This window comes from Umbelopsis ramanniana (assembly GCF_025399195.1).
Source record: "Umbelopsis ramanniana AG unplaced genomic scaffold K450scaffold_3, whole genome shotgun sequence".
Classification (NCBI taxonomy): domain Eukaryota; kingdom Fungi; phylum Mucoromycota; class Umbelopsidomycetes; order Umbelopsidales; family Umbelopsidaceae; genus Umbelopsis; species Umbelopsis ramanniana.
In genome coordinates this window covers 229,625-257,223 of record NW_026252089.1, presented here as the reverse complement: position 1 = coordinate 257,223, position 27,599 = coordinate 229,625, and the positions used below count along the sequence as shown (strand labels likewise).

General features: G+C 43.6%; 10 protein-coding genes across 10 annotated transcripts; 5 read left to right on the top strand and 5 right to left on the bottom strand.

Moving 5' to 3' along the window:
- The first annotated feature begins 53 nt into the window (after nt 1-53).
- K450DRAFT_220299 (uncharacterized protein) lies at nt 54-2,716 on the top strand. The gene is made up of 6 exons (XM_051585531.1): nt 54-257; nt 343-409; nt 472-1,038; nt 1,105-1,267; nt 1,363-1,939; nt 2,011-2,716. Exons 1-6 carry the CDS (start codon nt 200-202, stop codon nt 2,694-2,696), a joined length of 2,118 nt encoding a protein of 705 aa, XP_051448863.1. The 5' UTR covers nt 54-199; the 3' UTR covers nt 2,697-2,716.
- A 250-nt stretch (nt 2,717-2,966) lies between these two features.
- Nucleotides 2,967-4,830, top strand: K450DRAFT_220295 (uncharacterized protein). Its single transcript, XM_051585530.1, has one exon. It carries the CDS (start codon nt 3,133-3,135, stop codon nt 4,696-4,698), a length of 1,566 nt encoding a protein of 521 aa, XP_051448862.1. The 5' UTR covers nt 2,967-3,132; the 3' UTR covers nt 4,699-4,830.
- K450DRAFT_169011 (uncharacterized protein) lies at nt 4,757-6,429 on the bottom strand (the record flags this gene model as incomplete). The annotated part of the gene is made up of 3 exons (XM_051584086.1): nt 4,757-5,283; nt 5,348-5,924; nt 6,067-6,429. The coding sequence occupies 3 exons, from the start codon at nt 6,427-6,429 to the stop codon at nt 4,757-4,759; spliced, it is 1,467 nt and encodes a 488-aa protein (XP_051448861.1).
- Nucleotides 6,430-7,945: 1,516 nt separating this feature from the next.
- On the top strand, nt 7,946-9,894 carry K450DRAFT_220289 (uncharacterized protein). Its single transcript, XM_051585529.1, has 5 exons — nt 7,946-8,296; nt 8,368-8,652; nt 8,733-8,986; nt 9,057-9,360; nt 9,472-9,894. Exons 1-5 carry the CDS (start codon nt 7,967-7,969, stop codon nt 9,739-9,741), a joined length of 1,443 nt encoding a protein of 480 aa, XP_051448860.1. The 5' UTR covers nt 7,946-7,966; the 3' UTR covers nt 9,742-9,894.
- Nucleotides 9,861-13,280, bottom strand: K450DRAFT_220286 (uncharacterized protein). Its single transcript, XM_051585528.1, has 5 exons — nt 12,519-13,280; nt 12,162-12,447; nt 12,051-12,083; nt 11,667-11,969; nt 9,861-11,601 (listed from the first exon to the last, which is right to left on the bottom strand). The coding sequence occupies exons 1-5, from the start codon at nt 13,101-13,103 to the stop codon at nt 9,890-9,892; spliced, it is 2,919 nt and encodes a 972-aa protein (XP_051448859.1). The 5' UTR covers nt 13,104-13,280; the 3' UTR covers nt 9,861-9,889.
- Nucleotides 13,281-13,540: 260 nt separating this feature from the next.
- Nucleotides 13,541-13,957, bottom strand: K450DRAFT_168990 (uncharacterized protein; the record flags this gene model as incomplete). The annotated part of the gene is made up of 2 exons (XM_051584085.1): nt 13,541-13,792; nt 13,883-13,957. Coding segments are annotated over 2 exons (327 nt in total), but the record flags the coding sequence as incomplete, so codon positions are not given.
- Nucleotides 13,958-14,742, bottom strand: K450DRAFT_220284 (uncharacterized protein). Its single transcript, XM_051585527.1, has 2 exons — nt 14,273-14,742; nt 13,958-14,138 (listed from the first exon to the last, which is right to left on the bottom strand). Exons 1-2 carry the CDS (start codon nt 14,495-14,497, stop codon nt 14,097-14,099), a joined length of 267 nt encoding a protein of 88 aa, XP_051448857.1. The 5' UTR covers nt 14,498-14,742; the 3' UTR covers nt 13,958-14,096.
- K450DRAFT_220283 (uncharacterized protein) lies at nt 14,590-17,296 on the top strand. Its single transcript, XM_051585526.1, has 11 exons — nt 14,590-14,766; nt 14,835-14,912; nt 15,001-15,106; nt 15,176-15,298; nt 15,365-15,794; nt 15,859-15,934; nt 16,002-16,241; nt 16,309-16,413; nt 16,472-16,551; nt 16,622-16,913; nt 16,981-17,296. The coding sequence occupies exons 1-11, from the start codon at nt 14,682-14,684 to the stop codon at nt 17,187-17,189; spliced, it is 1,824 nt and encodes a 607-aa protein (XP_051448856.1). The 5' UTR covers nt 14,590-14,681; the 3' UTR covers nt 17,190-17,296.
- K450DRAFT_220279 (uncharacterized protein) lies at nt 17,261-22,246 on the bottom strand. The gene is made up of 3 exons (XM_051585525.1): nt 20,491-22,246; nt 17,722-20,421; nt 17,261-17,659 (listed from the first exon to the last, which is right to left on the bottom strand). Exons 1-3 carry the CDS (start codon nt 22,066-22,068, stop codon nt 17,453-17,455), a joined length of 4,485 nt encoding a protein of 1,494 aa, XP_051448855.1. The 5' UTR covers nt 22,069-22,246; the 3' UTR covers nt 17,261-17,452.
- Nucleotides 22,247-22,965: 719 nt separating this feature from the next.
- K450DRAFT_220274 (uncharacterized protein) lies at nt 22,966-27,536 on the top strand. The gene is made up of 17 exons (XM_051585524.1): nt 22,966-23,106; nt 23,180-23,261; nt 23,348-23,486; nt 23,554-23,712; nt 23,776-24,303; nt 24,364-24,509; nt 24,592-24,950; nt 25,016-25,124; nt 25,192-25,352; nt 25,422-25,650; nt 25,721-25,852; nt 25,921-26,018; nt 26,081-26,379; nt 26,479-26,627; nt 26,693-26,803; nt 26,877-27,056; nt 27,128-27,536. Exons 1-17 carry the CDS (start codon nt 23,017-23,019, stop codon nt 27,253-27,255), a joined length of 3,099 nt encoding a protein of 1,032 aa, XP_051448854.1. The 5' UTR covers nt 22,966-23,016; the 3' UTR covers nt 27,256-27,536.
- Nucleotides 27,537-27,599: the final 63 nt, after the last annotated feature.

Below are 27,599 nucleotides of genomic sequence, written 5' to 3'. Positions count from 1 at the left end.
CTAGGTTTATTTTTAGCGGTCTCAAAGCTTAAGCTGATGAGATCATAGACTTGAATTTTCCATCTTGGCAAAAACAAGCAGAGCGCATCGTAGCACTAACCGTGCAAATTTGGGTGCTGAGCATCCAATTTTACACGTTATTTTTTTTCTTTCCTTCCTAGGCTCTTTTCCTTTGCAATCTACCATTTGTCTGTCATAAATGTCTGCAAAACCCTTCAGTTTCGCAGACTACCCTGTCATCATTGGTATTGACTTTGGTATGTGCACGCAACCGTTTCTATACTCGGTATTCAACAATTACATGGTTATTTATGTTCCATTTTCTGCGCCCCGCTAATTTAGGTACTACTTTCTCGGGATGTTGCTACGCATTTGCGCAGAACGAAGAAGTCATTGATATTGTCAAATGGTAATGCCTTGCTTCCAGTCTCTTTTGAACTTTGCGTCGATCTATACTAACGCCTTATATAGGCCTCGTCAACATAATCAAGTTTATCCGAAAACACCCACGCTATCGTTATATCGACGAGGTTCCCCGGAGTTATTAGATTGGGGTCATGGCGCTCGACGTACTGCTATGAAACCCAACAGTACAGACCTTTTACTTCTGTCCAAGTTCAAACTCTATCTCGACGAAAATCTGCATCAGGAATCATTGCCCAACGGACTCTCCGTGCTTGATGTCATTGCAGATTATCTCCGTGTGTTTCACCAACACGTATGCGGGGAACTGCAAAAGACCTTCGCCAGCAATTATACTCAGGACCATTACCGATACTGTTTGACCGTTCCAGCCATGTGGAGTGACCGGGCTAAATCCACCATGCGCGAAGCTGCCATTCGTGCCGGTCTAGTTTCACGCAGCGATCACCCAGATAGGTTGATGCTTATCTCAGAACCCGAAGCCGCTGCCTTGTATTGTGAAAAGAAGTCAGAACAGTTCAATCTCGCACATGGTCAACGCTTTATGATTTGCGATGCTGGTGGTGGTACTGTTGATCTGATTGTGTTTGAAATTGATCAACCAGAAGGCGGAAAGTAAGTTCAAGGGTTATGGGAATGTCAGACATAATATTGGGTTTGACGTCTTTTTTATTACTTCAGGCGCACACTGAAAGAAGTCACCAAAGGTCATGGTGGCTCATGCGGCTCCGGATTTTTGGACATGCGCATGCGTGAATATATTAAAAACAAGTTCTCGCATCATGGAAGCATTAACGAGTCAGCTTTGGAAAATGTCATGGATAGTTTTGTAAATTTGATCAAGGTAAGCTACTAGGGAAAGAAAGGAGGCAAAGACAGGTCACGAGGTTGTTATTGTTTAGCCAACTGTATCTAACATGTGCATGCTATTTGCCACAGCCTGAATTCGATGGATATGAAGACCACTTCCTGCAATTACCAGCCTCTATGGGCCTAGGTGATTTGACGGATGAGGAAATCGGTTTGGAGAATGGGTCACTGCATCTGCCGGCGGAAGAGCTTAGAGACTATGTGTTTGAGCCAGTTGTGTCCCAAGTTTTAGCCCTTATCGATGGTCAATTGAACCAATCTCCCAACTTGGAAGCCATCTTCTTGGTGGGTGGTTTCGGTCAATCTAACTATCTCTTCCGTCGTGTCGAAGAGGTGTTCGCAAATCGGGTCGGCATGATTGGTGTTCCGCCCCGTGGAGAACTTGCTGTTGTTCGTGGTGCAGTTTATTTCGGATTGAATCCACAAATTGTCACCGAACGTGTATCAAGACGTACCTATGGTGTTGAAACTCGTATGCTCTACCAACCCGGTTTGGACCCAATAGAATATTCCGTCGTTGGAGCCGACAACAGGTTATTCTGTCGACAACGCTTCAGTGTCTATGTCCATAAAGGCCAGAGCGTGAAAGTTGATGAGTGTATATCCAAGAACTTTGTCATTAGCTATCCCAACGATACTGACTCAGGTAAGCAGATCACTCTAAATGTTCGATATAATATGATTCGCTTTCCCTTACATGATCAATTTCCCTCACAGATCTTTATGCCTTTGATGGAGATGGCCCAGCACCTCGTTTAACCACTCACCACCTGGTCAAGAAGGTATCCCAGTTCCCTATTCGAATGCCTAACTTGGATGGGGTCAAACCTGGCGATAAGGTCAATATGACCATTCGCATGTTCTTTGGTTTAACCGAGATCAAAATTGAATGTGTTATTCGAGACAAGATCTTCGTGTTTACATCCTCATTTGATGCAACTGATTCATTTGCCAACGCTCAAGTCGGTACACCTTCGATTCAAAACAGCCCATTAAGACACACTCAAGCATTTGTGCCCTCTCCTTCCAGCACTCATCTTCCCCTTGGCACTCCACAAACAAGCTCAGCTTATCCAGCATATCCTTCTCCTGGAGCACCTATGCTTCCATCATCTAATCTTCCACAACAAGGCTATGGTGGTGCCCCACAACAGGATGTGTACGGTTCTCAGCAGCAGGATGTGTATGCTACTCCGCAGCAACAGCCTGCACCTTATCCGCCTATGAACCAAGGTTACCCTCCTCAGCAACAGCCGAATTACTATAGACAAAGTACCTATGATAGTTATTCACAGCCGCAAGGTGGTTATTATAATCAGGATGGCTATGGCTCCCCTGCTCCTCCCCAAGGCGGTCGACGCACCCAGCAGCAGCAACAGCAGCAACAGTATCCTCCTTATTAGCTTTTTTTTTTTTTTTTTTGGATATTTATAACATAATAAAAAATGTGATATATTACACTTGTTGCAGCTCAATAATGGAGAGGCTTAAGATATACGCAATGGATCTTGAGTGCTTCAGTCAATGTGGATGAACGATAGTTGGAAGGAGAGACTTTCATGCAAAAAGAAGTTATTTTGGGATCGAATTCTGGCATGCCAAGCATTGGTTGTATGCGAGGGACAGCACATCAGGACAAATCAACGCATGCGCCAAGGTATTCATGAAGCGGACGACGAATACTTTCCGACGTCTAGAGCTCAGTTATTCTCTCTGACGGCTGGCTTGTGTGGCTCATGCTACAGTTTTGTGACTACCAGTCTCAGAGACAATTGTCGTGCTTTACTTTCACCTCGGAATCTCGACGTTCTTCCTCCCTTCTACTGTATCTCAGATGCCATGAAAGCAAAGGCATGCACAACCTGTCGTCAGCGAAAACTGAAATGTGATGCTCCTCAAAAATTTCCTGAAAGCTGCTCAAGATGCAACAAGTTGAAGACAGCCTGCGTATTCGATGCAAACTTCAAACGAGTCTCCAGGCAGCATCGGCTACATCAGGTCGAACAAGAATTGCGTAGTATTCGACAAGCACATGGGTCCGAAACCAAGCGCACAATTGCAACCAATATTCTAAACGCAACTTTCAGCCATGAGAGCGACGACCTGTTTGAGCCTTGTCAAAGCAACAAGCAAATAGGCAATGTTCATATGGCAGCGAATCAAGTGACCGATGTTTTCAGGTTGTTTTTTGAAAAGCTACATGTATACCTGCCTTTCCGCATGAATCGATCCATCGAAACTATTCATGAAGAGTGTCCGCTGTTGTTCTGGGCCATCATAGCGGTGACCAGTCGTGATCAGGTCATTTTGAAGGACCTTATTCCTCTAGTCAAGCAATTGGTGTCGGAAATTACGCTCAAGGCTGCTCGCAGCGTCGAGATTGTGCAAGCACTGCTCGTTCTTTGTATGTGGCCATTTCCGTATTATACACAATTGGAAGATCCATCTTTCATCTACAGCGGCATAGCTACCCACATCGGCCTTCAAACCGGCTTGCATCGACCCGAATATGCGTTCGAATTCAGCTCGAAGCGAGATGTGCTTCGCTCCAGTAGCCAGGTACGACGAACAACTTGGATAGCTTGCTTTATCGTCAGTCAAATACAAGCTTCAGCACGCGGCGTTCCTACCACTATCCCATTAGATTATAGTCTACTGGTATCACTGGACCACGCCGACACACCAGTTTACCTCGCTCAATTGGGCCAAATATCTAGGCTCACCGCTACCTTCAGTGCGACAATTGGGTTTAATGCCCATAATCTGCATGGCTTGATCGATCCATCCGAGCGAATGAATATGATCAAGCTGTACGATCGAGAATTCTCCTATTTAAAATCTAACAAGCTTCGAGAGATGGATCAGAGTATGGAAGTCATCTTTCTGGGCTCTCAGTTACAGCTCTTTAGCTTTGCACTGCATGACGATATGCCTGATTCGTTGGATTTGATCGAAATTGTGCACAAAGCAGAAACAGTGGCGTGTAGGCTCATTCAGTTGGTATCCCAATCCGAGTTACAGTTCGTCCCGGTCCAGTGGTCTCGCTCAGTCATCCTTGCTGCCGTCATGCTGCTCAAGATTTTGAAATCGCCACACGTCGGCGATAGCCATCTGATCAACAATCAAGTCACCTTGGCACATCAGATATTTACCTTGATCACCAAAGATGAGGACGACGGCAGTCAAAGATCAGATCGATTGCTACTACTATTCTCTGTGCTGGAAGACAAGAAGAAATGGCCACCGGTGCAATGCCGACTGACGGCGTCGCTGGTGTATGACGCCATTCGAGTATCCAAGGAATATTATGAAGAAGTTCTAGACAACATTGTGAACTCAAGCGACCCATCACTCACTACTTTGGAAACACATTCACTTGATAATTTTAATCCCACAAGATATTGAATTTTAACAGGAATAAGATTTTTACTGGAGATGGTTTACAGTGCAAGAAACATATGGATCATAGTGTGAAAAAGAAGTCGGGATGAGCATTACCGATTTCCTCAAAGCTTTTGTCTCTGTTCACGCTTGCTTCAGGAGTATTCTGAGCTGCTCTCTTTTTCTTATTTTGAGAACGCAAATAGAATATACCTATCAAGGATGACGACATGGACAAGAACATAAAAGCGAGCACGAAGGCTATGCCGTTGACATAGTACGGCGGTTCAGTAAACAGAAGATTTGCAACTATGGCGAAAACTTGTGCAACCATATTGATTGTTGAAATGGCTGTCGCACGTCGAGTGAAACCAATGATATTGACGTTGGACCAAGTGAGGATGATTGGAACGCATGGATATATGCCAAGAGCAATTAAGCAAAGGCCAATGTACCGGGTTATATCCGATGTACGAACGATGAGGACAATGAGATATCCCACCACGGCAAAGGCAGTCAGGCAGACCACAAGGGGGCCACGAATTTGTAGTCGATCCGATAAGTGCCCGAAAAATATTGTGGAAACAAAAGCAACAGCATAGACAGGTACTGTATTATTCAAGTTAGTTATAAGCTTCATACGCGTAATTTCATCTCAATAAACTCTTCGAACCTGTCATGAGCTGGGCGTTTACACTGGAGTAACCCATTCCTTGTACAATCGATGGCATAAAGTTGCTCATGGAGCCTAAGGATACAATGGTACCACTATATGCAGCCATGAAAATGTAGATCAAAGGTTGCTTGAAGATGGCGATTATTTGACCTTTGTCGATTTTAGCGTCCACGGTATTGTATGCTTCTACTGAGCGAGCGATGGCAAGTCGCTTCTCGTCAGCGGTGAAACCAAAGCGTACATTCTCAGGGACAGGTGGCAGCAACAGTAGTACAATAAAGGCAAAACCAGTAGACATGATTCCTTCGATGAGAAACAACCACTGCCATGGTGCGAATGGTGGTTTGTTGGAGAAGTTGCTCTCAAGACCGTAAGCTATCAGTCCATTGCAAGCGCCAGCCAATGATGAAACAGAGAAGAAGATAGCTCCACGGGTTCCAAGTTCTGATCCTTTGTACCAGAGAGATAAATATAGAGGGGCAGCCTGCAAGAGACCTTCAGACAGGCCTATAAGCACTCTAATCGCTGTGGCTTGCCCGTAGTTTTTGGTTGTAAGCATAAGTATTGTAAGAACCTAAGACGGTATGTTTTGTTAGACAACGCGTATCCAACATAGAGTGTACATGAAGAAGGTAAAAATATGCAACATTCATTATTGAGAGTGCATGCATCATAAAAAAGAAAAATAATAATAATGAAGGACGGCGAACACTTACACCCCAAAGGCAACAGGCGAACGAGAAAATGACAGGCGGGTTGATTCGTCGTAAATACAGAGTACCGATGGGCTGCGCAACAATGTATCCAACGTAAAATAGAGAAGCTACAAGGGTCCATTCTTTTGATGTGGCACCGAGGTCCTTTTGCATGCCTGCAACTTGAGCGTTTCCTAGATCAGAACGATCCATGGCAGCAAAAATGTAGAGCAATGTAAGAATTGGTAATATTCTCAAATCTATTTTCCACAAAAGTCGTCTTGCGATGATTTTGTCGTCTTCTCTGGCTGCTTCAGAGTCCTTAGTGTCGACTTGACTAAGTTCCGAGATATCAATCTTTTCAGGTGTTTCGGTTTGATCCATTTTGATGAATGGATTTTCGTGTTATCGGGTCTCTATTTAACTGAAGGAGATACGCAGTGTTGGCCGATTCTCGCACTTCTTGAATGTGGTTAATAGGGTAGTCTGCGATTTCGCACTATTGGCCGATCTTCGCAATACTTGGCAAAAATACTGTTCCCCACATTAATTAGACTTTCTTTGATTTTATGGGGTAGAGCATTAAATGTACAATTTGATGTGCCTCTTGCCACTGTATGTTCATTTTTGTAGTTATCGCAAGCGCACTTTTGAACATTTCTTGCCATAACTATCATCTCTCAAGCAACATGGGTATTGTTGCTGGAAATAAATGATGACAATCCCACGATCCGGGGTTGCGTTTCAATTGTGGCTTCGGTCAGCAATCTCAGCCCAAATTCTTTGTTTTACAATGAATTGCGGGAACTTTCTTCTTTCGAAAGCCTGACAGGAACTTCTGTACTTCTGAAATTTTTTACCATGCAATTGCTTTCATAGCGGACTTTAAAATCATTGCGAATACATGTTGCAATTAAAAGAAAGGCATGTGAATGATACACGTACGATACTATCACTGTTGCTACTGAAGCCGAACACGATATTGTTTGATTGAAAGCTGGTAGTTTAATGATTGTATAATATCACATAAAAGGATTTTCAATCTATGAAATTTGAAGAACCTTGCCAAGTATTTTGATGTCTATAAAATGCGGCGTACGCGATTTGAGCAAACACAGCGCATATGGCCGTTCGTTAATTCGTAGATTAGGTACAGATACACCTATGGAAACTCCAGACTAACGAAAAATGCACGCACTACTTAGCGACAAAGGATATCGAAGAGATTTCGCTTTTGATTGGCATGGCCCTTTGATACAGAACTGCAAATCATACTCTTCTCCCCTTTAACAAACAATAATGCAAATACTGAGGACGGTGACCGAAACGAGCGCGAAACGGATGGCATCGAGAGTCAGATGCCGTATTAATCCTAATTTACAATGCAGATAATATTTTTTGTTAGTCAAGCAGAGGTCAGGCTCTGTTCACGAAGCTTTGATGGCGCCATACGATTTTAGCCTTTGGTCATCCTGTCAGATTTGTAGGAGTCACACGCCCTTACCCTTCCGGTTGTAGTGTCGTAGAAACGCAGCAGATGTTATCAGATATTGCTATACTGGCGTCTACCCCGTTGTGTTCAATACCTTTTTCGTCCAAATAAAAGTAATATGACGCTCACTTAATTCGCTACCTCGTTTTACCCCCATGACTATCAGTACTAGCCGCCAACCAGCTGGGCGAAGATGTCATGGGAACAGTAATTTTCTTCGCGCTGAATTTGTTTCCTTTAGAATGTATGGTAAATGTGACTTTTCGGTAAATCAAAGAAGCCAGGAGTTTGATCCATTTGACCTTGCTTTGATGCCCAAATTCCATCCATGGCAAATGGGATTGTGACTGCTCTATCCTTACAATTTGAGGCTCTCCCAATTTTTTTTTCAAACGGTGTACCGATTGATCCAACTCTTCAGCGTGAATCATGTTTTCCGAGGTTGTATTATCCTGTTCCAACACCGATTCGACATCTTATGTATGGGACATTCGATCAGGAACCGTAGTTTTTTCGCTCAAGCAAAACATGGTTCCCAAGAATGGTGTTGCTAGAGCCCCATTGCCTTGGGCTCCTTCACGCACCGGTCTTGTTTTAAGTGCGCAAACCGACAAAGCTGTAATCAACTCATATTGCTGGCAAAAGGATCAAGTTCACGCAAAATCTCTTTGTCCCGAAAAAATTATCACAGTTGCTGTTTCGCACCAAGGCGTCTATTGTGCTGGCGGTACACAGTCTGGCAAAATTTATCTGTGGGAGGTATGTTGCTCCTTTTTGATACTTACAGCATAGTAAAATCTCCAGTGATATTAATCAACAACTTCAATAAGATTGCCACCGGTGTTCTTTACAGATCGTTCGATGCTCATTATAAACGAATCTCTGCGCTTCGATTCACAGACGACGATACTGCATTGGTTTCAGCCAGCGACGATGCTAGTGTCAATGTGTGGCTACTGACGAAGCTGTTGGACGAACAAGAAGACATCACCATCGCCCCATCACCGTATTATTCCTGGTCAGATCACTCTCTGCCTGTTACAGATATAGTGTGCGGCACCGGTACTTTTGGAAGTGCACGGATATGGACTTCCAGTTTAGATCACACTGTCAAGGTTGGTACCATATTATTACAGCCACCATTGTACATTTTCGAAAACAATTTGTTCTAAGCGGATTGTATTTATTGTAACAGCTTTGGGATTTGGCAACTGGATCTCTTTTAACCACTTTCTTGTTCCCTCACCCTGTCGATACCCTCGCCGTGGATGTATCAGAAACCATCTTGCTGGCTGCTGGCCGCCATGACATCTACCAAGTAAATCTTTACAAACGGGTGGAGGAACGATCATACGCAGCTACCAGCATAGAGAGCATGGGTGGTATGGGAAAGGTTGAAAGCGTCGGCTTGGAATCTTCTGCCAGCGCCAAGGTTTTCAGAGGCCATACGTAAGTTGAACATTGGACATGACCGTTACATTTTCTTCTCTCATTTCTCATTTTGGTCTCTTTACTCCAGTGACACAATCAATTCGCTAAGCCTATCGTTTGATGGCTCACTACTTGTTTCCGGTTCACAAGACGGTGAATGTATCGTTTGGGATGTGTCTAGCCGACAGTCACTCCGTAAATTCACACAGCACAAGGGCCCAGTGACATCCGTCAGTTGCTTTATCAAACCACCGGAGTTGACTGGTGCATTCATCGGTCAACAACGATCTTCAGAACCAGTCATGCCCATCACACCTTTCAAACGTGCACGTCGAACTGAGGACGAAGAGCGAGAGCATGGTCTATCCATGATCATTCCTGATACATCGCGGGTAAGTGAGAATATTATTGGGTGGTCATCGAACAAGTCCTATCGACTGGGAACGTAGGGTTGAGTTTTGGAACACTTTATAACGTTTTCCTTTTTTTTTTTTTCCTTTTAGGATTTGCTCCTGCTCGATGGAAAGCTGGATGGTCGATCTACACAGTATGTTGCGCCAGAAACACTTAATGTTCACGACGCAAAAGAGTTTGTCCAACAGGTTCAAACTCAAGACTCCAGCACCTCGTTACGAACGCAAATCAACAAATTACAGGCCGAATTGGTTCGTGTGCATGAGCACTACGCCAAGGTCAAAACTCTTCACAATGAAATGTACATCAATTTGGTGGATCAGTTCATGGTGCAACGACGACAAGAAGAAGGAAACTAAGTCGATAGAAGAAATGTTGTTAAATAGAATGTACATGGACATTGCTGTATTTCATAAATTACACGAGAAACAAAACAAACAAACCACATAAACAGGGGCTAATTTCGCTATCTGTTCTGGTATGCTCTTCTTTTTATACAATATATTACTACAATTTGAGCTCGTTCAAAATCTTGGAGCACATGTTTTTGTACTGCCAAGGGTCGCCACCGACTCTTCGAAACTGCAGTCCATGCATGCCCAAGAGCCACGGTACCTTGACAATGTAAATTTCAAACCGAACGACAAGGTCAGGAATATCAAACGATGGCTCTTTTCGGGTATGCCTTTTTTCTCCCTTGGCTGCTTCAGGCGGTGAAACCTGCTGACGCTGTCCGTAAAGATCAATACTAGGCACATGGACACATTCAAATCTGCCTTTGCTTTCCCGCCACTTTACGCCAATTCTCTCCAAGACATGGATGAGATCAGCTCGGATAACGCTTGGATGCTTGGTGGAAGTGGTAGTGACTGAGAACAGTCCTTTGAGGAATACTGGCCGAATAGTCTGGTCCACTGTTCCACTCTCAGAGACATCTTGTCCGTCGTAAGCATAGGTAGACGATCGGCGCTCGGACGATTGTCGATGAGAACTGGTCTCGTGGGTTGATCTGGATGTTTTGGGTATGGGTTCCCCGAAGGTGGTGGCGTTTGGATCTACGGCGGGAAGTTCTTGGGCCGGGACTTTGCCTGAAGCCAACTTTTTACCACCAACAAGTCCTTGTGCTTGATCAGAATCTTTGTCAGCATATGGTCGATGCAGCAATGAACCAAACGGATGGCCAAATTGATCAATGGACCTCCGTGAAGATGACTCTTCTGGTATTGATCTTGGAGCAAATGGCAAACGGGGTGTCGTATCAGGCGCTGTGCCAGGGATAGGGATCGGTTCGACCGGCCGCTTGCTAGTGCTTAGACTATGGTGTCGTTCATGTCTCCTTGTAGATGAGTCTCCACCTTTACCAAGCGCCAAACTCAAGCGACGGAATACACCAGGATGCTCATTTTCAGTATTGCTGCTTTCGTTTTCGGAAGTCTCAGCAATTGCCTTGTGTCCGTTGTGTCGTCTGGAAAATAGCTTGCTAAATCCTTCTTCAATCTTGTCACCGACCGTGTGTCCATCTACCTCTACAAGATGTCCATCTGGGTCTAGACGGATATTGGCTCGTCCACGTCTGCCGTACGCTATTCCAGACAAGCCATCCCCTTCGTAAGTATTGAGCACGCTTTGTTCATATGTTTGATCGGCAGGATGAGCTCGCTCAGGCTTGGAAATGGTTGGGATGGTAACTCCTGTGAGAATATCGCGAGACGCTCTTCGTATGCCTTTTTCACCACTGTTAATGACCATTTCCAATGAATCTTGCTGTTCCATCAACCTATTACGTTCCATACGTTCTTTGACAAGGTAATAGATGGAAATTAGAGGGTGATAGGCAGCGGGAATGGACTGAGGGTCATCGCTAGGCATATAAAATTGTCGCTTTGAACCATGTTGCAGGTGTTTCCGGCTATGAAGGCCGCTATTGATTTGTTCGCTTGAATTTTTCGATATGATCTTGGCGGCATTTTGATAGTCAGGCGAGTAGATGACTTCCTCCAGCTGCGATTTGATATCTTGTTCACTTCCAAATTCAAATCCAGTCATGCCTCGAACCACTTCCATGTCCACAGGCAAAGTGAGGGGGGGTCGATGAGGAAGATAGTTATCAACGGGCAAATCGTGCCCTTTATTCGTCCAAGGGTGCATTAAAACTTCGGACATGGTAGCTCTTCGAGCTGGATCAGTCACGAGCAGTCTTGAGAGCAGATTCTTGCAGTCTGTATAGTTATTTAGCGATATGTGCAATCAATAAAATCGAGCAGGCTGTTCATTATCAACGTACCACCGGACAAATAATTTGGGTATTCAACTTGACCACGCTTGATTTTAGCATGCAGTGCAGGCATACTGTGGTCATCAAATGGAACTCTTCCACAAACAAGAACGTACAAAACTATTCCAAAACTCCAAAGATCAACTTCGGGACCGGTGTAAGCCTTAGCATTCAGTAACTCCGGGGCAGCAAAATACAAAGACCCACAGAAAGTAGACAAATGAGATTGTGGTGAAAACAGGTTGGAGAGTCCAAAATCGATAATTTTGATGTGTCCAGATTGCGAAATCAGGATATTTTCAATTTTCAAGTCTAAGCAAAGAGAAAAGTAATGACGAATTGATATGAGCAGAATGATCGGTTTAAAATAAAAATGGTAACCTCTATGCTTACCTCTGTGAACAATGGAATTTCGATGACAATAATCTATCGCGTGCAAAAAAAGTAAAACATTGTTAGAAACAAAGATGTGCTACGACGAGGTATCATGCGCTTTAAACTGACCCAAAGCACTGAGAATTTGCCTAGCAAACCGTCTCGCCTGCTTTTCCTTCAGCTTGCCATGCGATATTATATAATCCAATAATTGACCGCCATTGACATATTCCATAAACATGTAGTAATATGGATTGAGTACGATCATCTCTTTTAGACTGACGATGTAAGGATGATGCAAAAGTAGCATTATGCTAGCTTCCCTAATGGTTCGTATCTCACGGCTGCGATCTTTGTTCGATATATGACCTTTATGAATTGAATATTGGGCTCGTGGAATGATTTTAACAGCCCACTAAAAAAAAAAGCCAACCATGTCGGTATTAAACGTCATCGCTGTGTTATCAATGCGAACGAGCACCTTACCTTCTCGTTGGTTAAGTTATGTACAGCCAACTTGACTTTACCCATGCTACCAGCGCCAAGGGTATTAGTCAAGGTAAAATTGCCAATGACTTTCCGAGGTTTTACTCTCGGAGTCTCTTCTTGTCTATCGTGAGAATTGCGTTTACGATCTTGATCGGCATACGGCGGTGGTGCGCCTTTAGGTCCCTTCGGAGACGTTGATGTTGCTTCTGCTGATTCTCTTTGAGGAGAAGAGCTTTCGTTTGTTGTCATAGGTTGAAGCTCTCCGGTTTCATTTGATCTTCTATCACTTGCGTTCAGAGTATGGCTGGAACCGGATGATCTATCGCTTGCGAAAGAATCATGCTTGGCTTTATCGGCTAGCGAGTATTCAGGCTGCGGTGAGTCGCACAAAATGTACGTCCCATCATCAGTTTGTACAACTGTTGAGTGTTGATGGTCCATATCTCGGGGAGCTACGGCGTGGAGAAGTATATCGCTGGTCGGAGAGTCTCCACCGAAGTTGTAGTTCGGAGCACAGTTGATATTGAGCTTTGGCGGACGGAAATCTGTCGAGGGTTTGGAATCAGAATCTTCGTCAGGCATTCTGCAACAGTCGACTTTGGCTACAACAGCAAATGAAAGAGGAATGAAGAAAAAGGAAGCTAGTGGGTCCTCCACAAACTGCTGGGAAACGACCGCGGCGGGATTGCTGGGAGCGGTGTTTTAATTTACCATTGAGCAGGTGTCCAAGCCACCGCCATTTTCTATGGAAGTTTTTTTTTTCTTGTTACAACACTGTAAAAACGTAAGGACAATAGAAAAGAAGTACCAATGTAACAAAACGTTTTATTGGTAACTTTTTTAATTTTATTTGAATCAATGTCTGTTGATTTGACACGATGATTTACGCACTTGTATGGCGTATAGATCGAAGGGAAGTTCGAGTACTTTAGTCGAAAAGACCTAGATTGAAAAAGTAAATAAGGCAAAAAATTAGGGACATTTTGATTGATGATTTTGAGTTGTCTATAAGTCAATGGTTACGTACCGAAGCCCATATCGTCATCAGACTCTTCCTTCTCTTCCTCCTTCTCTTCGGCAGCGGCTTCCTCAGCAGCACCACCAGTGGCAGCAGCACCACCAGCAGCGGCAGGAGCAGCAGAACCAGCGGAACCAATGTTCATGAGGAGAGCAGAGAGGTCCTGACCAGCGAGAGCCTTGGCGTAAAGGGAGAACCAGACGGGCTCAACTTCAACACCGGCAGCCTTGACAAGAGTAGAGAGCTTGTCAGCCTAGAAGTAAAGAAAAGGATGAATTAGAAATCTCGATTTTGAACAGGGTTGTTGATGTTATAGTTTGTGAGCATGCACACAATAACTTACAGTGATCTCAATACCATCATCCTGAAGGATGAGAGCAGCGTAGACAATCGCGAATTCGGCAGACATTAGGCGCAAGTAAGATTTAACCACAAGTGGAACAAGCGTCAAGGAGGAAGCAATGGTCGGCTAGCCAGCGAAAATATTTTAAAAATTTTTTTATAGTACTTCTGTATATACAACCAATCGGGTTTGAAATACTAACAAAAATCTATCTCTACAGTTGACCTTGCTGTCGTAGTTTCTTTCGCTCAGCGAGCTAATGAACCCATCATTCAATCAATTCGAACAGTAGATATAGAGAAGAATATACATGGGAATGTCTCATCAGTATATGGCCGTTATTCCTGTTGTGAACTTCGTTTCATCTTATATCAAGTCAGCTTGACTTACCCATTTCTTTTTGCATTCTCGGTATTGTAAGAAGAAGTATTCACACTTTGACTTGTCGTAGTTATTTTTGTCAAGACATTTCATGCTTTGTTTCTCTTCCACTTGACATGGATTCATATACTTGGTGGTTTCCTTTTTCTTGAAATTGTCATTAAAGTCGGGAGGCGTTGAAAACTCGTCAAAGACAGGTTTGGGAGGTGGTGGCGGTGGTCGTGTAAGAGGCATTATTGGTATGATGTCCGGAGACCAGTTGGAATGAAGGAACGGTGGAAATGCCTCAGTTTTGCGGGTAGACAGTTTGCGTGCAACTCTTCATTTCGACCGCGGTGCTTGTGACTGCTCCCCCACATCATCAGCTTCCACCAGGCCTCGTCAGCATTCTCGCTTCCACTTTTACCTCGCTTCCTCAATGACATCCGTCAAACTTTATGTCTATGATTTAAGCCAGGGCATGGCAAAGCAAATGTCTCTCAATCTAACCGGTCGTCAGATAGGTATGTGCAAAGTTGATGTAGGTTGTGCTCATTTGCTTTGAGGCTGATACACTGAGGCCCCTTTATAGACGGTATCTGGCACACGTCGGTGGTCGTTTTCGGCCAAGAATATTTTTACGGACAGGGCATTATGAATGCGATACCAGGTAGTGTACCCGAGAAATTATATAATAGTATTGATAAGATCATGCTACTGTTGATTGCTGACGTTATAACACCTCCCACTCGTTGAAGGTACCACTCATCATGGTCAACCAATGCAAGTTGTAGATATGGGCGAAACATATCTTACTGAGGAAATATTTATTGAGTATTTGAATAGTATCAGCTCCACCTTTACGTAAGTTTGGAGGAACATAATATTTCGAGCATAATCTATCTTCTAGTATCTAAACGAGGCTTTATATAGGGCGGCAAAATACCATCTTCTCGACTTCAACTGCAATACGTTCACCAATGATGTATGCCAATTTCTTACAGGAAGGAATATACCAGATCATATAACCGACCTTCCAGCTGATTTCTTGAACACGTAAGCCAAATTCTTCAGTGCCTACGTGATTCCATTACGTAGTCTGACACACATTCACTTCCCTAGACCATTCGGACAATCAATGAGGCCTATGATCGAAAACATGTTTGGACCTTCAAGTCTGAACGGTACAGCAGCGCCAATTCAGCAACAACCTGTTCCGTCTGCATCGTCCATGTCCCTATTAAACAATGTTTCATCAGCCGCCTTGTCAGCCTCGCCTGCCTCCGTCAACCCTGTTCAAAATATAGGTAACCTCTCTTCCCTAGAGAATCTTATCAAATCCCAGCGAGGTGTTCTTGCTTTCTTCACCTCCTCCACGTGCCCACCTTGTAGAGTGATTGAGCCGGATTTTATGCGCAAGCTCGAAGATGTCAACCAGGATCGAATCAAGGTAGTGGGTGCCAAGATAGACACGCATGTGGCATTTGATGCCGCTCAAAAGTATCAAGTCAGATCTACACCGACGTTTATGGCTTTTGTGGACGGGAAAAAGGTGAATAAGGAGCATGGAGCATATCAAATGGTACTGTCGCTAATTAACATTGTATTTTGTTCAGTTTGCTGAATTCTCTGGAGCCAACTTCGCTGAGCTCAACAGCACCGTCGATCTTATGATATTCACCATGTATCCACGTATGTATTCATTGCTTTACATGAAAATTAAGGGACACACAGTACTGATTCATTACGGGTTCTCTAGCTCATTGCCACCGCAAGATCAATTTGCGCGCCATTTTCGATATTTCAACCGATCCAATTCTATTCAAAAACAGTGGCAATTTGGAGAACATCATCAAGAAACTTCAAAGTTTACTAGACGAGGCAAATATCACCTTAAACCCCACCGAGCAAACAACACTTCAAAAAGCAAAGGCCTTCATCGAAAAGCCTCAAGAGAACGACGGCCACTTTACGCCCAAAGAGTGGGATGAGCTTGTTGGTGAGTAACAACGTTATGGTTCAGCTCAGTATATTTCTGGCGGTGTTTCTCATCTTGTTTTCAACAGCTTCGATATGCTCAAAGCTGCCCACTGATAAGCAATTTCCTTTACTTGATTTGTTCCGATCTCTCATCCTTTCGCGTGATATCGGAAACTTCTATACCCACGATTGTAAGTAGTATCTTCATATCAGGCATCCCAAAAATTTTGGTCTGACATTCGTTACCAGGCACAACGATTGCCAAGTTGATTGAAACTGCAGCTACACAAGATGTGGCTAAACCAACGTTATTGATGACTTTGCGATTGGTAAGTACTGAAGGCCTCACTGCTGTATGGTGCTATTTACTAACATATGATCAACAATTTGTCATACTAGATTTGTAACACTTTTGCTCACCCTGTGTTAGCTAGAACACACTTTTCGTCAGCTTTACCAGATTCTCACCGCACTATTGCAACATCGCTACTTGTCAAGTCTTTACTTTCTAGTGATGCAAGCGTACGGCAAACAGCTTCTTCACTGGCATTTAATTTCTCCTGCGTCACTTCCAAAGATCGCATGGAGAGAGAGAGTACAAACGAACCACCTAGAGATGACGAGGATTGGGAAGTCGAAATCATCAGTGCTGTGACAAATGCTTTGGAAAACGAAACCGAAGGAGAAATTGGTAAGTGTTTGCGGGTACAGATACTGAGTACGAAGCCAGTTTGGTAACCAGGAGATCGTAATTACAGTGTACCGTCTGGTTTCCACCCTTTCAAAGTTGCTGTTCTTGGCACCCAAGGAATCGCCATTGCCCAGTTTGGTATCTATCTTGGACATTCAAAAGGTCATCAAGGAAAAAGATTCTATACAAGGAAAGACATATGGAAGCAAAATCACAGCGTTGGCAAGAGAGATCGATGAGCTTGTAGACGCCAGTATGAGAGAGATGGATGAATGAATCCTTTAACTACTTAATTTATGTTACACTTTAAAACATAAACGTTGGTTTCGTAGTAGTAGAGACAAATATTGTAATGTACACGTAAAAACGAAAGAAAGGAAAGGAAGAAAAAACCAAAGGCAAACAGACCAAAGAACAACCAATGTCAAACCATGAATGCCGACATAATCTACTAACAAAGTGTGGCGCACATGAATAAAAAAAATATGTAATGTACACAGTAAAGATAGCCAATTTTACGGACAACTCCAATCCAGCAACTACAAGGCGTTCTCCACCGAAGCAGTTGTCGAAGTTGAGGGCGTACTTTTCAAGGTGCCGCTGCTACCTTTCGACATCCTCCCAAGCACACGTTTTGCCATTTTCTCTTTGTACCGAGGTAGTGTGACGTTCATGATCCTATCTTCGTATTCAGTCATAGCCCACTTGTCACAGAAGTCGTGAATGACCACTTTAGGGTCATCACTCTGCATTGATTGTTAGAATATATATATTGGAATGTAGCAGATTAATATAGTCATTTACATACCTCGGTAATGACGAGTGGCTGGGTGCCTGAATCAACCGTTTCAATTTGCACAGACAGCACGACGCTCTTGCTGCCACTGACACGAGGTGAATGAGTGGAGTTTTGCGTTGGTGAGACGGTTTGCGGTGACACTTCCTGGCGTTCTTGAGGGGCTGTCGCAATGATGGTATCAGCACTTGAAGTCGTTATGTTCTGTGGCAATTCATTGGACTCTTCATCCATCAAGTCATCAAAAAGATTGCTGTTGTTGACGCTGCTGGTGGCAATTTTATTCTCCTTTGGAAGTCCGTTTGTCGAATTGGTGATCCAATCATCCGCAGCAGACGAAGTTGTCATATCGAAGTTGGAGGTCGTTGCAAATTCGTCTAGCGGTGTGTGTTCATTTTCTTTGTTTATGTACGCATTCAAATCCGAACACACGGAGTCTGTTCGTTCCACGTCTGTTGTCGTGAACGTACTATCAGCATTGAAGTTAAAGGCATTGCCGGTTTCTGGAGACTCCGAGTTCGTGAAAGACGAAGTTAGATGTGGCATTGGTTTGTGCTCTTGATCCAAGGTTTGATCATTTTCAAACGTTTCATCCATGTCGACGTTGATAAGACTTTGAACGCTAGGTGGTTCATCAGTGACATCGTCAAGGCTTACATTGTCAATAGGGAATGATCCCCATTGCCCGGCCATTTGTTCTCGTCGCATAGGATGTCTGACAGATGACCTTGGTCTACTTCTTCCACGTCGGCTGCCTTTAGTGGAGATGCCGAGCCCAGATACAGGGTAACCGGCTTCACTCGTTGATGAAGACACCCAGTCATCGTCGGCGTTTCTGTTGAATTCCAAGCCTTCCCAATTTGTGTTGGAAATGTACTTTGACTCGTCAGATTCGTAGTGACCATAAGAGCCTGTGTTAGAAATCAGATCTGTTTCTGTTTGTCGGATGACATCGTAGCGAGCGGTCTGTCGAGATTCAGCTTGTGCCTTGATGTATTCCACGGTAGCTTCAAGTTTGTCAGGCGAATCTTGTGGAAGAGCATCATTTTCATTCACACCTTGATATAATGCGACATTTGAATCATATCCTCCCCACTTCGTTTCTGAAGTCTCTCTAGAATGCGCCGATTGCATAGACATAGTTTCATTGAAATTGTCAAGGATGTCAACAAGCTTATAACTTGCAACGGGTGGTATGACATCTGGCTGTGGTTTATCATCGTACAATGCATCCCAATTTTGGCTCGCATTGACCTCTGGAACTTGTTGAGCATGTTCATCCCAACCGCCTTGATCCACCGTAATATGACTTTGGGATGTAATATCAGGGTGGTCAATGGAACTGGCTAGGTGGCCCTTTCGCCAATCTTCAAAGCTGACCCATTGAGGATTCCCTGGGTGACTAGGAGGGCTATCAGATTCACCAGAGGACTTTTGCGTTGCCAGTATAGTTTCGGAGAAATCCATTTGCAAGTCTTCATCCATTATGTTTTTATACTGGGTTCTTGAAGTTGGTTCATCTTTTGGTTTAACATACGGGTCATCCGAAGAGGTCCTGATCGTCACGCCATCATCAGAATGACTGAGATTTGTATCATCGTCATCATCACTAAGCTGATATCCATTTGCTGCCTTCTCTTCTTGCTTCGTGTCAACAGCAGGTAGGACTTTTTCCACAACGCTGGCCGAGTTGCCAAGAACATAGCGTGTTAGTGGTGCAGATAGACTAGGAGATTCTAGGCCAGCGGTTGACATCCGTGGTCGCTGCTGTGCCGTAATAGATCCTTGCGCTTCTCTCGCTTGCTGTTGTTCCCCAGATGAGAGTTTCTTCCAGACTCCGTTCTCTAATTTCCAAAATACTGTCTGGTGTTGTGATTCGATAATGTCATGTGCAAATCCTTGTCTTCGGTTATCGTCCCAAGCGACTGATTGAGTAGGAGGTGCGCCCCATCCTTCGCTGCTGGCGTTTGCCGGTAAGAATAAGCGAGTTCCTTTCTTCTTCGGACCTTTGGCCACGGGTGCATTTACGATCTGAGCAGGTTGCCACTTCATGCGCTCGACAGCGGTAGCATCCCATCCATTGGATGTCTCACCAAAAGAAGATCCATCGCCCCAATTCGGACTACTTGCAACTCCCCAGCCACCTAACTGCATTACATCTGTAGGCGGATTAGACCCTCCATTTGTAGCGGGCTTGTCTTCCTTTCGTGGTGGTGATGGGCTTGCAGTTGGTGGTGATTCCTTGCTCATAGGCTTGCTCTGATCTCTAAGAGGTTGGTACTTAAAAACAATCTTTTGCTCATTTTTCTCGTTGGAAGGCTCGATAAAGTCAGGCAGTTGTGATTGAGGTAAGGGTGGGGTAGACGTCGGTACTGGTTCTTTCCAAGACTTCTCTGCAGGCGAGACCAGGGATGCTGAAAAGGCCTCCGCTGGTTTGATGGATATTTTGCGATTACCCGGTGAGTGCTTTCGATTTTCTGGCGGGATGCTCCAATCATCCATATGGGCCATAGACGAAGCAGCTGGTTCATTGGTCTCCAAACCATGGTATTCATTCGCTTTGAATGATATCCGACCACTGCTTGCTACAGGAGTAGATTCACGTTCTGAGGTAGCGAAAGTTGATGGACAAGGCACTTGAACAGGATGTTGTGGCGAGGGATTCGCTGCGTCGTTTGCAAACTTGAAAGCCTTCTTGTCCGGGGTGGTGCTCTGTATATAAATACATCAAAATGAATATATGTCCCAGATCTATGATTGAAAACGGTGATAATACAGTACCAGAACTTTTGATATCGCGCCACGCAACTGTTGCGATGAAATTCCAAGTAGTTCAGCTACCAACGCCACCTGTTTTCGATCCAATGTGTACGTGCGTTGAGATATCAGATGTTCACTATCGTCTAAGGAATCATAGCTGGGGTTTGCTGCTTGAGCTAGAAAATTCATGGCATCTCCATCAAATATGTAGGCTGGTTCTTGAGTAAAAGGGTCGATCGATGCATAAGTCACATAGTCCGAATGCGCCAGTCCTTTACCCTGGCTCACAATAAGCTTCTTAGAGGACCGGTCGGCCACGCTTTGGCAAAACTGTTTTAGTTGTTGAGGTGATATATGTCCGCATCTGATCATAGACACATCAATTAGTTTGGCATCGTTGGTTCGCGCTATAGATACTAGAGCGCGGCCGGTAAGGTTGGAACAATTTATCAATCTAATGGATTCGAGATATTGGCTGCTTTTGCAAATGAGTCGAAAATCGTCGTCACATAGTACATCACATGCTTCCAGATTCAATTCACGAAGTTGAGGGTGTCCACATAAACTGGACTGAACTGTAATAGCATCCAAACATATGCCACGCAGAGACAGTTGACGTAAATCCCCCGCCTTGCCGTAAAGTTTCAAATGCTGATTAGCTGTTTGAGATTGAGTTTGCTTGTTGTAATCAGGTTCCACTCTAATATCTAGTTTCTCTAATTCGTGACACCGTTCAAAGATATGAGCCAGCGACTCGCCGGTAAGTTTGCTGGCGCCATCCAAGATCAAGGTTCGCAAGTGTGGAAATGCTCTCACGATTTCAGCTACATGAAAATCTTTCAAAGGTACGCAATCTGTCAGAACCAAATCGCGTAAGTGCAATTTTCCATATGTCAACGTTTCGAAGCCGTCGGGTCCAATGTCTTGAACACTAAGTTGCAAACTTTCCAAATTTTGACAACGCCGGTCTAGCAAAGAAATAAAGCTTGCATTGATGTTGCGCACGCCATCAAGTCTGAGAGTATTAAGTCGCGACAGCAGGTTCCGAAAAGGCGATGATAGCACCATCAATCGTTCATTATCGCCAATGATGGTCAGACGCTGTAACTTAGGAAGCATGTGGCTAAGGTTTTCGATATGTTGAGCTTGAATTTGCCAACCATAGATCTGAAGAGACTTGATATTCTCGCAGAGTCGAAGAAGTGCCATTATGACCGCTGGCTTAGCTAAAGTCGAATCTCTCAAGGCATGGTGTGGTTGACTGGATCGCTTGATAGTGTTTGTATCGTTATTATTTGGGTCATGTATAATATTGAGTGACTGGACTCGCAGAGCCAGGTGCTTTTTGATGTGGACTACTTTGTAGAAGCCTTGAAAAGCAGCAGCAGTATGGAGCAAAGGTTCTTCCCATAAACTGTCAATTGCTGCTGGTGACCATAAGGGATGTATCAAACAAGCGCGCTGCTTGTCGCCTTGAGTGGGTAAGTATTGACAAACATGTTTTATAATGGCATGTGAAAGCTGTAGAGCCGGAATGTACGGGGTATCCAGGTCAAAGTGCCATTCCTCTGCCAAGATTCCCGATTCTCCGTTAAGCATTCCCCCCTTTTGTCCAGAAGCGGGTCTTCGGTAAGAATCTTTTCGGAATTCCTTCTTGTCAAGCTTCCTCCGAAGTACTGCCTCTTCTAGGAGGCGACGTCACGAGAAGTCACATCTGATTTTTGTACGGCCTGAAAAGTTAAATATTTGTCAGTTAAATATTCGCCATTGTTCTGGCAACCTTACGTAGAATACACATTCTATCTTTTCAAAAAGAATGCATGCTTCATTATAATAATCGATTCCAAGCATAAAATCATGGAAAGAAGAATCTCTAATAGCGGATACAATGATAGACTAAAAATATTATGGTAAGTAACGAGGACTTTCGGACGTTTCAGCGATTCTCGCCGTTGTCTAATGTCATGGTTACATAGACTATATACATTTCTATTGTTTCATGATACACTCACTATCCTAGCTTTTCACAAGGCATGATAAAACTGAATTTTGCCTTTTATGCCTTTTATGCCTGTTTGTTTCCGTTGATTTAGGATATAAAAAAACAATCGTTTAATGCAAGTTTTTCACTTTTCCATTGTAAATACAATTTATAGATCGCAGATAAATTTACAGGCAATGGCTATTGAGAACGCATCAAAGAAACATATTCTTTTTCGGGTTATGTAAAATAGAAATGGAGCCAGTCATATCATCCATCCAGTGAACTGAAGTGCATTATCTGTTGGTTCAACGGAATGTTATATTGATCCTTCCATTTGGGACCATAATCATAACAAAAAATGCGGTTCTCAATGCCGTAGTGAAGGCTGGTTCTACGAGAAGCAGACAAATCTGAAGCGTAAGACACAGTGGTGTTAATGCATTTTTACTGTGAAGTGATCACGTGCCTTTTTCCTTCCAAAAAAAAAAAAAAAAAGGGCAAAGAAGGCAGAATTAGATCTCACCTGCTTCAAATTTAAACAGCAAGAGTAACAATTGCTCATCATGGATGCCAGCACTGTATATCAGCTGTTTGTTTCCACATATCACCCGGATCCCAACGTCCATAAGCAAGCAGAATTGAACATTCGCGGGGTAAGCGTTCTTGTCCTGGTTGACTATTCTGACAGACAGATTGACGAAGTTAACAATTGATGTGATGGCTCAGATTGAAGGTTCCAATGGATTCCTGCCTATTGTTTTGCAAATCCTTGCCTCTGAAGAGTCTGAACTAGGTGCTCGCCAAGCTGGTAATGATATTATTCTCTTTATGTGCACGAAATGCTTTGATGGCAATACTGTTTGTACAATGTCCTTACACTTCTGCATCATACAGCTGCTATCTATTTCAAAAACCGTCTTGGAAAGGCATGGGATCCTACAAAGACCCCTGTTAAGCCTATCAGTGACGAAGACAAGGCTGTCGTCAGACAAAGCATTCTACAAGCTTTGGTCACCGCACCTAATGCCGTAAAGTAAGTCGCTTTCGAATGCTTCCCTGCCTGGGATTTCATGCTCAATGTTATACACTTCTACTGTCAGGGTTCAACTGTCTTCTTCTTTAAATACGATTCTGTCTGCCGATTTTCCTCAAAATTGGCCAGATTTTGTGGATCAGGTCCAAACCTGCTTGACTTCGTCTGATCACCGAGTAGTGTTTGTTGGACTGCTAGCCTTGCGAGAAGTCATCAAGATTTACCAGTAAGTAATCCGATTTATTCATTCAACGTTGAAACGCTAGATATTAATTTTGCGGATCAAAAGATGGAAGTCTCCCGAGAAGCGCGATCCACTTGGTCCCGTTATCAAGATGACATTCCCAACTGTACAACAGATTGCATCTGGACTTGTTGGGCAAGATAGTCTTGAAGCCGCTGAGATGCTCAAGTTGGCATTGAAAATATATCACTCTGCTATCCACTCTGATCTTCCAAAGTGCTTGCAGGAGAGTTCATCGCTCGTGCCTTGGGGAACCATTTTCCTTCAAATGATTGGAAAATACATTCCCACTGAGGCTCTTCCCGCAGATAACGAGGAACGCGAAAAGTACCCCTGGTGGAAGACCAAAAAATGGGCTTACCATTGTTTGAACCGACTTTTTTCACGATACGGCAACCCAGCACTGCTCGCCGCCAGCAACAGCAAATATACTGCATTTGCTAAAGCCTTTATCACCAACTTCGCCCCCGATATTTTGCAAGCTTATCTCAAGCAAGTTGAAGGATGGATCAAGAAGGAATATTGGATGTCTCAAAAGTGCTTAGCGCTGAGTGCAGTTTTCTTCAGTGATTGGTAGGTATCACAGGTTTTAGTCTGAATGATCTGGGATATATACTAACAGTGTATATTTAGCATTAAGCATAAGAGTACTTGGCAAATTTTGAAACCTCATACAGAGTCTTTGGTAGCTCATTTCATCTACCCTCAACTATGCTTTTCTGATGAGGATGAAGAGCTCTGGAACGATGATCCCGTCGAGTACGTTCATAAGAAAGTTGGTGAGTGCTGCTCGGATTTGACAAATTGTTACCATCGTTTACCCTCCCAATATGCTGATTATATATATACCACATCAAACAGACCCTCTTGAAGACTTCCATTCCCCTCAAACAAATGCCATCAACCTACTTATTGACCTTGCACGCGATCGCAAGAAGCACACATTCATGGGAATCTTGACTTTCATCAATTCAGTTTTGAACAAATACTTGGAAACACCAGCTGAGCAACGCAATGGAAGAGAGAAGGATGGTGCTTTGTGTATGATTGGTTGTCTTGCGGATCAGATTTTGCGAAAGAACTCTCCCGTTGCTGGTATGATGGAGCCTTTCTTTGTTACCCACGTTATCCCAGAATTCAAGAGTCCGTTCCCGTTCTTGAGAGCTAGAGCTTGCGACATTACCAAGCATTTCAGTGACTTGGATTTCGCTAATGAGCAGGTATGTCGAGCAATGGATGGTATTACCACTACGGAACGATCAGCGCTAATCTATCCACTTTTTAGAACCTTGCAACTGTCTATCAAAGTGTTGTCGACTGCATTCGTGACTCGGAATTGCCTGTCAAGGTTCAAGCTGCTCTTTCTTTGCAGCCTATGATCCGCCATGAAAGTGGTAAGTTGAGTTGGAACATATTTGCGAGCTTTAGGAGATTCCATTACTGACTCGTTGCATGTGCCAGTTCGCAACGCCATCGTTCCAAATCTTCCTTTCATCATGCAAGAACTCTTGTCTCTTACCAATGAGATTGACATTGATACCTTAGCCAATGTCATGGAAGAATTTGTTGAAGTTTTCGCTGAACAATTGACCCCATTTGCAGTTCAGCTTTGTACACAGCTTGTGAGTATCAATTGGTCGGACTGTCACAATAACTGTGTTAGCAGCTTATTAACCATCATTATGTCATAGAGAGATACCTTCTTGCGCATTATGGAAGATGTTACGTCTGCTCAAAACCAAGGTGTCGACGATAACTTGGACTTTGATGAGATGGGTGACAAAACCATGGCTGCTATGGGCGTACTTAAGACCATTGGAACCCTCATTTTGAGCTTGGAAAGCACACCTGAGATGCTCTTGCAGCTGGAAAATGCTCTTTTGCCAGTCATTACATACACCCTCAATAACACCATCATTGGTAAGATAAAGTTTAGTTTCAGTAAGTGGGTAAATTCCGCCACTAACCAGAATGACGAATTCTTTTGCAGATTTGTATGCTGAAATTTTTGAAATCATTGATTCTTGTACATTCTCTTCAAAACGGGTCACTCCCACCATGTGGGGTGTGTTTGAACTTATCTACAAAGCGTTCAAGGAATCCGGTATAGACTTTATGGATGGTAAGAGATGACATTTTGCTGTTCGTTAGAATAATTTGCACACCAGAGAGTAACCATTCTGCGTTCAGAAATGCTACCCTCATTAGACAACTACATCTCGTACGGTCAAGACGTATTTGTTACCAACCAGCAAATCCAAGGAATGATGTTCGATATCATCGAAACTGTAAGTAGCGTTCGAAGTCATATATAAGTTGAATTCGGTTAGCTCACAAAGGTTTCATATAGGTTATGCGAAGTGATAGACTTGGCGAAGCCGATCGTGTTTGCGCTTGCAAACTCATTGAATCCGTCTTGCTCAACTGCCGCGGCCACGTAGATCAATACCTTCCTGCTTTCCTCAACCTTGCATTCAGCTACATTTTCACCGGTAGCATGAAGACCACGGAATTCAAAGTCCACTGCATCGAAATCGTAGTCAACTGCATATACTACAACCCACAATTGACTATAACCATCCTGGAAGAAAATCAATGGACCCAAGGTTTCTTCACCACCTGGTTCAACACCTTGGACAAATTTTCCAGGTTAGTAATAGGTTTTATTTATGCAGTAATTGAAAGCGTACCCAAGCAGCCCAGTAACCACTCCATATGACTGAACCTCAATTTACCTCGTTTCAATAGAGTTCATGACAAGAAGCTTGTTATCGTCGCTTTGTGCTCTCTTCTTGAACTACCTACTGAGACCATCCCTGCGTCCCTTCAAGCCGGATGGTCACAAATGCTTAACGGAATGCTTATGGTATTCAAGACGCTTCCTAAAGCTATGGAAAGTACGTATTTACCCCATTTCATGTTATGCCACATTGAAAATTGATGTTTGACGACTGTCTTTTAGACCGCCAGGATATGGAGAAGTTCTATGGCGATGGTATTGACGACGAAGATGAATTCGGCGACCCCATCACTGGAGCCAATTTCGAAGAAGATGAGCTAGATGATGCTGGCGGTATGTATTACGACAGGGACATGATAATGCAGGTGCAAGTCGCCAATTTATTAAACATGGCCTTTTTTTACAGATGATGAGGATGTCCACGACGAGAACGCAGAGTACCTTGAATACTTGGCATCTCAGGCCGCTGCCCACGCTCATGACGCTGATGGCGATGAATTCGATGATGATGTTCAAGAGGAAGTTCTCTTTGAGTCTCCTTTGGACGAAATTGATCCTTATGTTCGTTTCAGCGACTGCTTTAGAGGTAAATCATTAATTACGGTTGACATCATGATGGCCTTGTACTGACTTACTTTTGTTATTTTCTAAACACAGGTCTTCAGCAACATAACGCTACGTCCTATTCTCTTCTTACTAAAGATTTGGATGTCGATCAACAAAGCCTTATTATGACCATTTTGGCAAATGCAGATGCCGCTCGTCAGCAACCACAGCAATCCTAATTGCCCTTCATAGAGACTGCATACTGAATCCTTACTCAGTTTATTATTTTTCTACTCCATTCTTCTTCCTTTTTTCCATAGAGAACTCATTCACAATTTTCCTTTCTAAACCTTGTACTCACTCCACCTATCACCACTAAATCGATATTTCCAAAATGACGCTGCTTAGCGTAAATTTGGTAAAATTACAAGTGTTTGTTGTTTCATGCAGTGGAACCAATGTTAGCCATGCTGCTGATTATAATTTACTTTGAGTAAACAAGCATACGTTAAGGTTGGGTTTATCATGTTTGCAGGCTGTCCGGAGACATCTATCTCGGAAGCTTCTCAACTGAAAGGAGACA

Excerpts from the sequence above, each read along its gene's own strand:
- K450DRAFT_220289 (XM_051585529.1), top strand. The coding sequence starts at position 7,967 with ATGTTTTCCGAGGTTGTATTATCCTGTTCCAACACCGATTCGACATCT. Across the intron at positions 8,653-8,732 it reads GTTTAGATCACACTGTCAAG|CTTTGGGATTTGGCAACTGG; the intron begins GTTGGTACCATA and ends TTATTGTAACAG. Across the intron at positions 9,361-9,471 it reads TCATTCCTGATACATCGCGG|GATTTGCTCCTGCTCGATGG; the intron begins GTAAGTGAGAAT and ends TTTTCCTTTTAG.
- K450DRAFT_220283 (XM_051585526.1), top strand. The coding sequence starts at position 14,682 with ATGACATCCGTCAAACTTTATGTCTATGATTTAAGCCAGGGCATGGCA. Across the intron at positions 16,242-16,308 it reads AGAGTGGGATGAGCTTGTTG|CTTCGATATGCTCAAAGCTG; the intron begins GTGAGTAACAAC and ends TGTTTTCAACAG. Across the intron at positions 16,552-16,621 it reads TATTGATGACTTTGCGATTG|ATTTGTAACACTTTTGCTCA; the intron begins GTAAGTACTGAA and ends TTGTCATACTAG.
- K450DRAFT_220299 (XM_051585531.1), top strand. The coding sequence starts at position 200 with ATGTCTGCAAAACCCTTCAGTTTCGCAGACTACCCTGTCATCATTGGT. Across the intron at positions 258-342 it reads CATCATTGGTATTGACTTTG|GTACTACTTTCTCGGGATGT; the intron begins GTATGTGCACGC and ends CCGCTAATTTAG. Across the intron at positions 410-471 it reads GTCATTGATATTGTCAAATG|GCCTCGTCAACATAATCAAG; the intron begins GTAATGCCTTGC and ends CGCCTTATATAG.
- K450DRAFT_220286 (XM_051585528.1), bottom strand. The coding sequence starts at position 13,103 with ATGCCTGACGAAGATTCTGATTCCAAACCCTCGACAGATTTCCGTCCG. Across the intron at positions 12,448-12,518 it reads ATAACTTAACCAACGAGAAG|TGGGCTGTTAAAATCATTCC; the intron begins GTAAGGTGCTCG and ends TTTTTTTTTTAG. Across the intron at positions 12,084-12,161 it reads GCAAATTCTCAGTGCTTTGG|ATTATTGTCATCGAAATTCC; the intron begins GTCAGTTTAAAG and ends TGCACGCGATAG.
- K450DRAFT_220284 (XM_051585527.1), bottom strand. The coding sequence starts at position 14,497 with ATGCCTCTTACACGACCACCGCCACCACCTCCCAAACCTGTCTTTGAC. Across the intron at positions 14,139-14,272 it reads GAGAATGCAAAAAGAAATGG|CTCGCTGAGCGAAAGAAACT; the intron begins GTAAGTCAAGCT and ends TGGGTTCATTAG.
- K450DRAFT_220279 (XM_051585525.1), bottom strand. The coding sequence starts at position 22,068 with ATGCTTAACGGAGAATCGGGAATCTTGGCAGAGGAATGGCACTTTGAC. Across the intron at positions 20,422-20,490 it reads GCGCGATATCAAAAGTTCTG|AGCACCACCCCGGACAAGAA; the intron begins GTACTGTATTAT and ends ATTTATATACAG. Across the intron at positions 17,660-17,721 it reads AGCCACTCGTCATTACCGAG|AGTGATGACCCTAAAGTGGT; the intron begins GTATGTAAATGA and ends CAATCAATGCAG.
- K450DRAFT_220295 (XM_051585530.1), top strand. The coding sequence starts at position 3,133 with ATGAAAGCAAAGGCATGCACAACCTGTCGTCAGCGAAAACTGAAATGT.
- K450DRAFT_220274 (XM_051585524.1), top strand. The coding sequence starts at position 23,017 with ATGGATGCCAGCACTGTATATCAGCTGTTTGTTTCCACATATCACCCG. Across the intron at positions 23,107-23,179 it reads CAGAATTGAACATTCGCGGG|ATTGAAGGTTCCAATGGATT; the intron begins GTAAGCGTTCTT and ends GTGATGGCTCAG. Across the intron at positions 23,713-23,775 it reads GAAGTCATCAAGATTTACCA|ATGGAAGTCTCCCGAGAAGC; the intron begins GTAAGTAATCCG and ends GCGGATCAAAAG.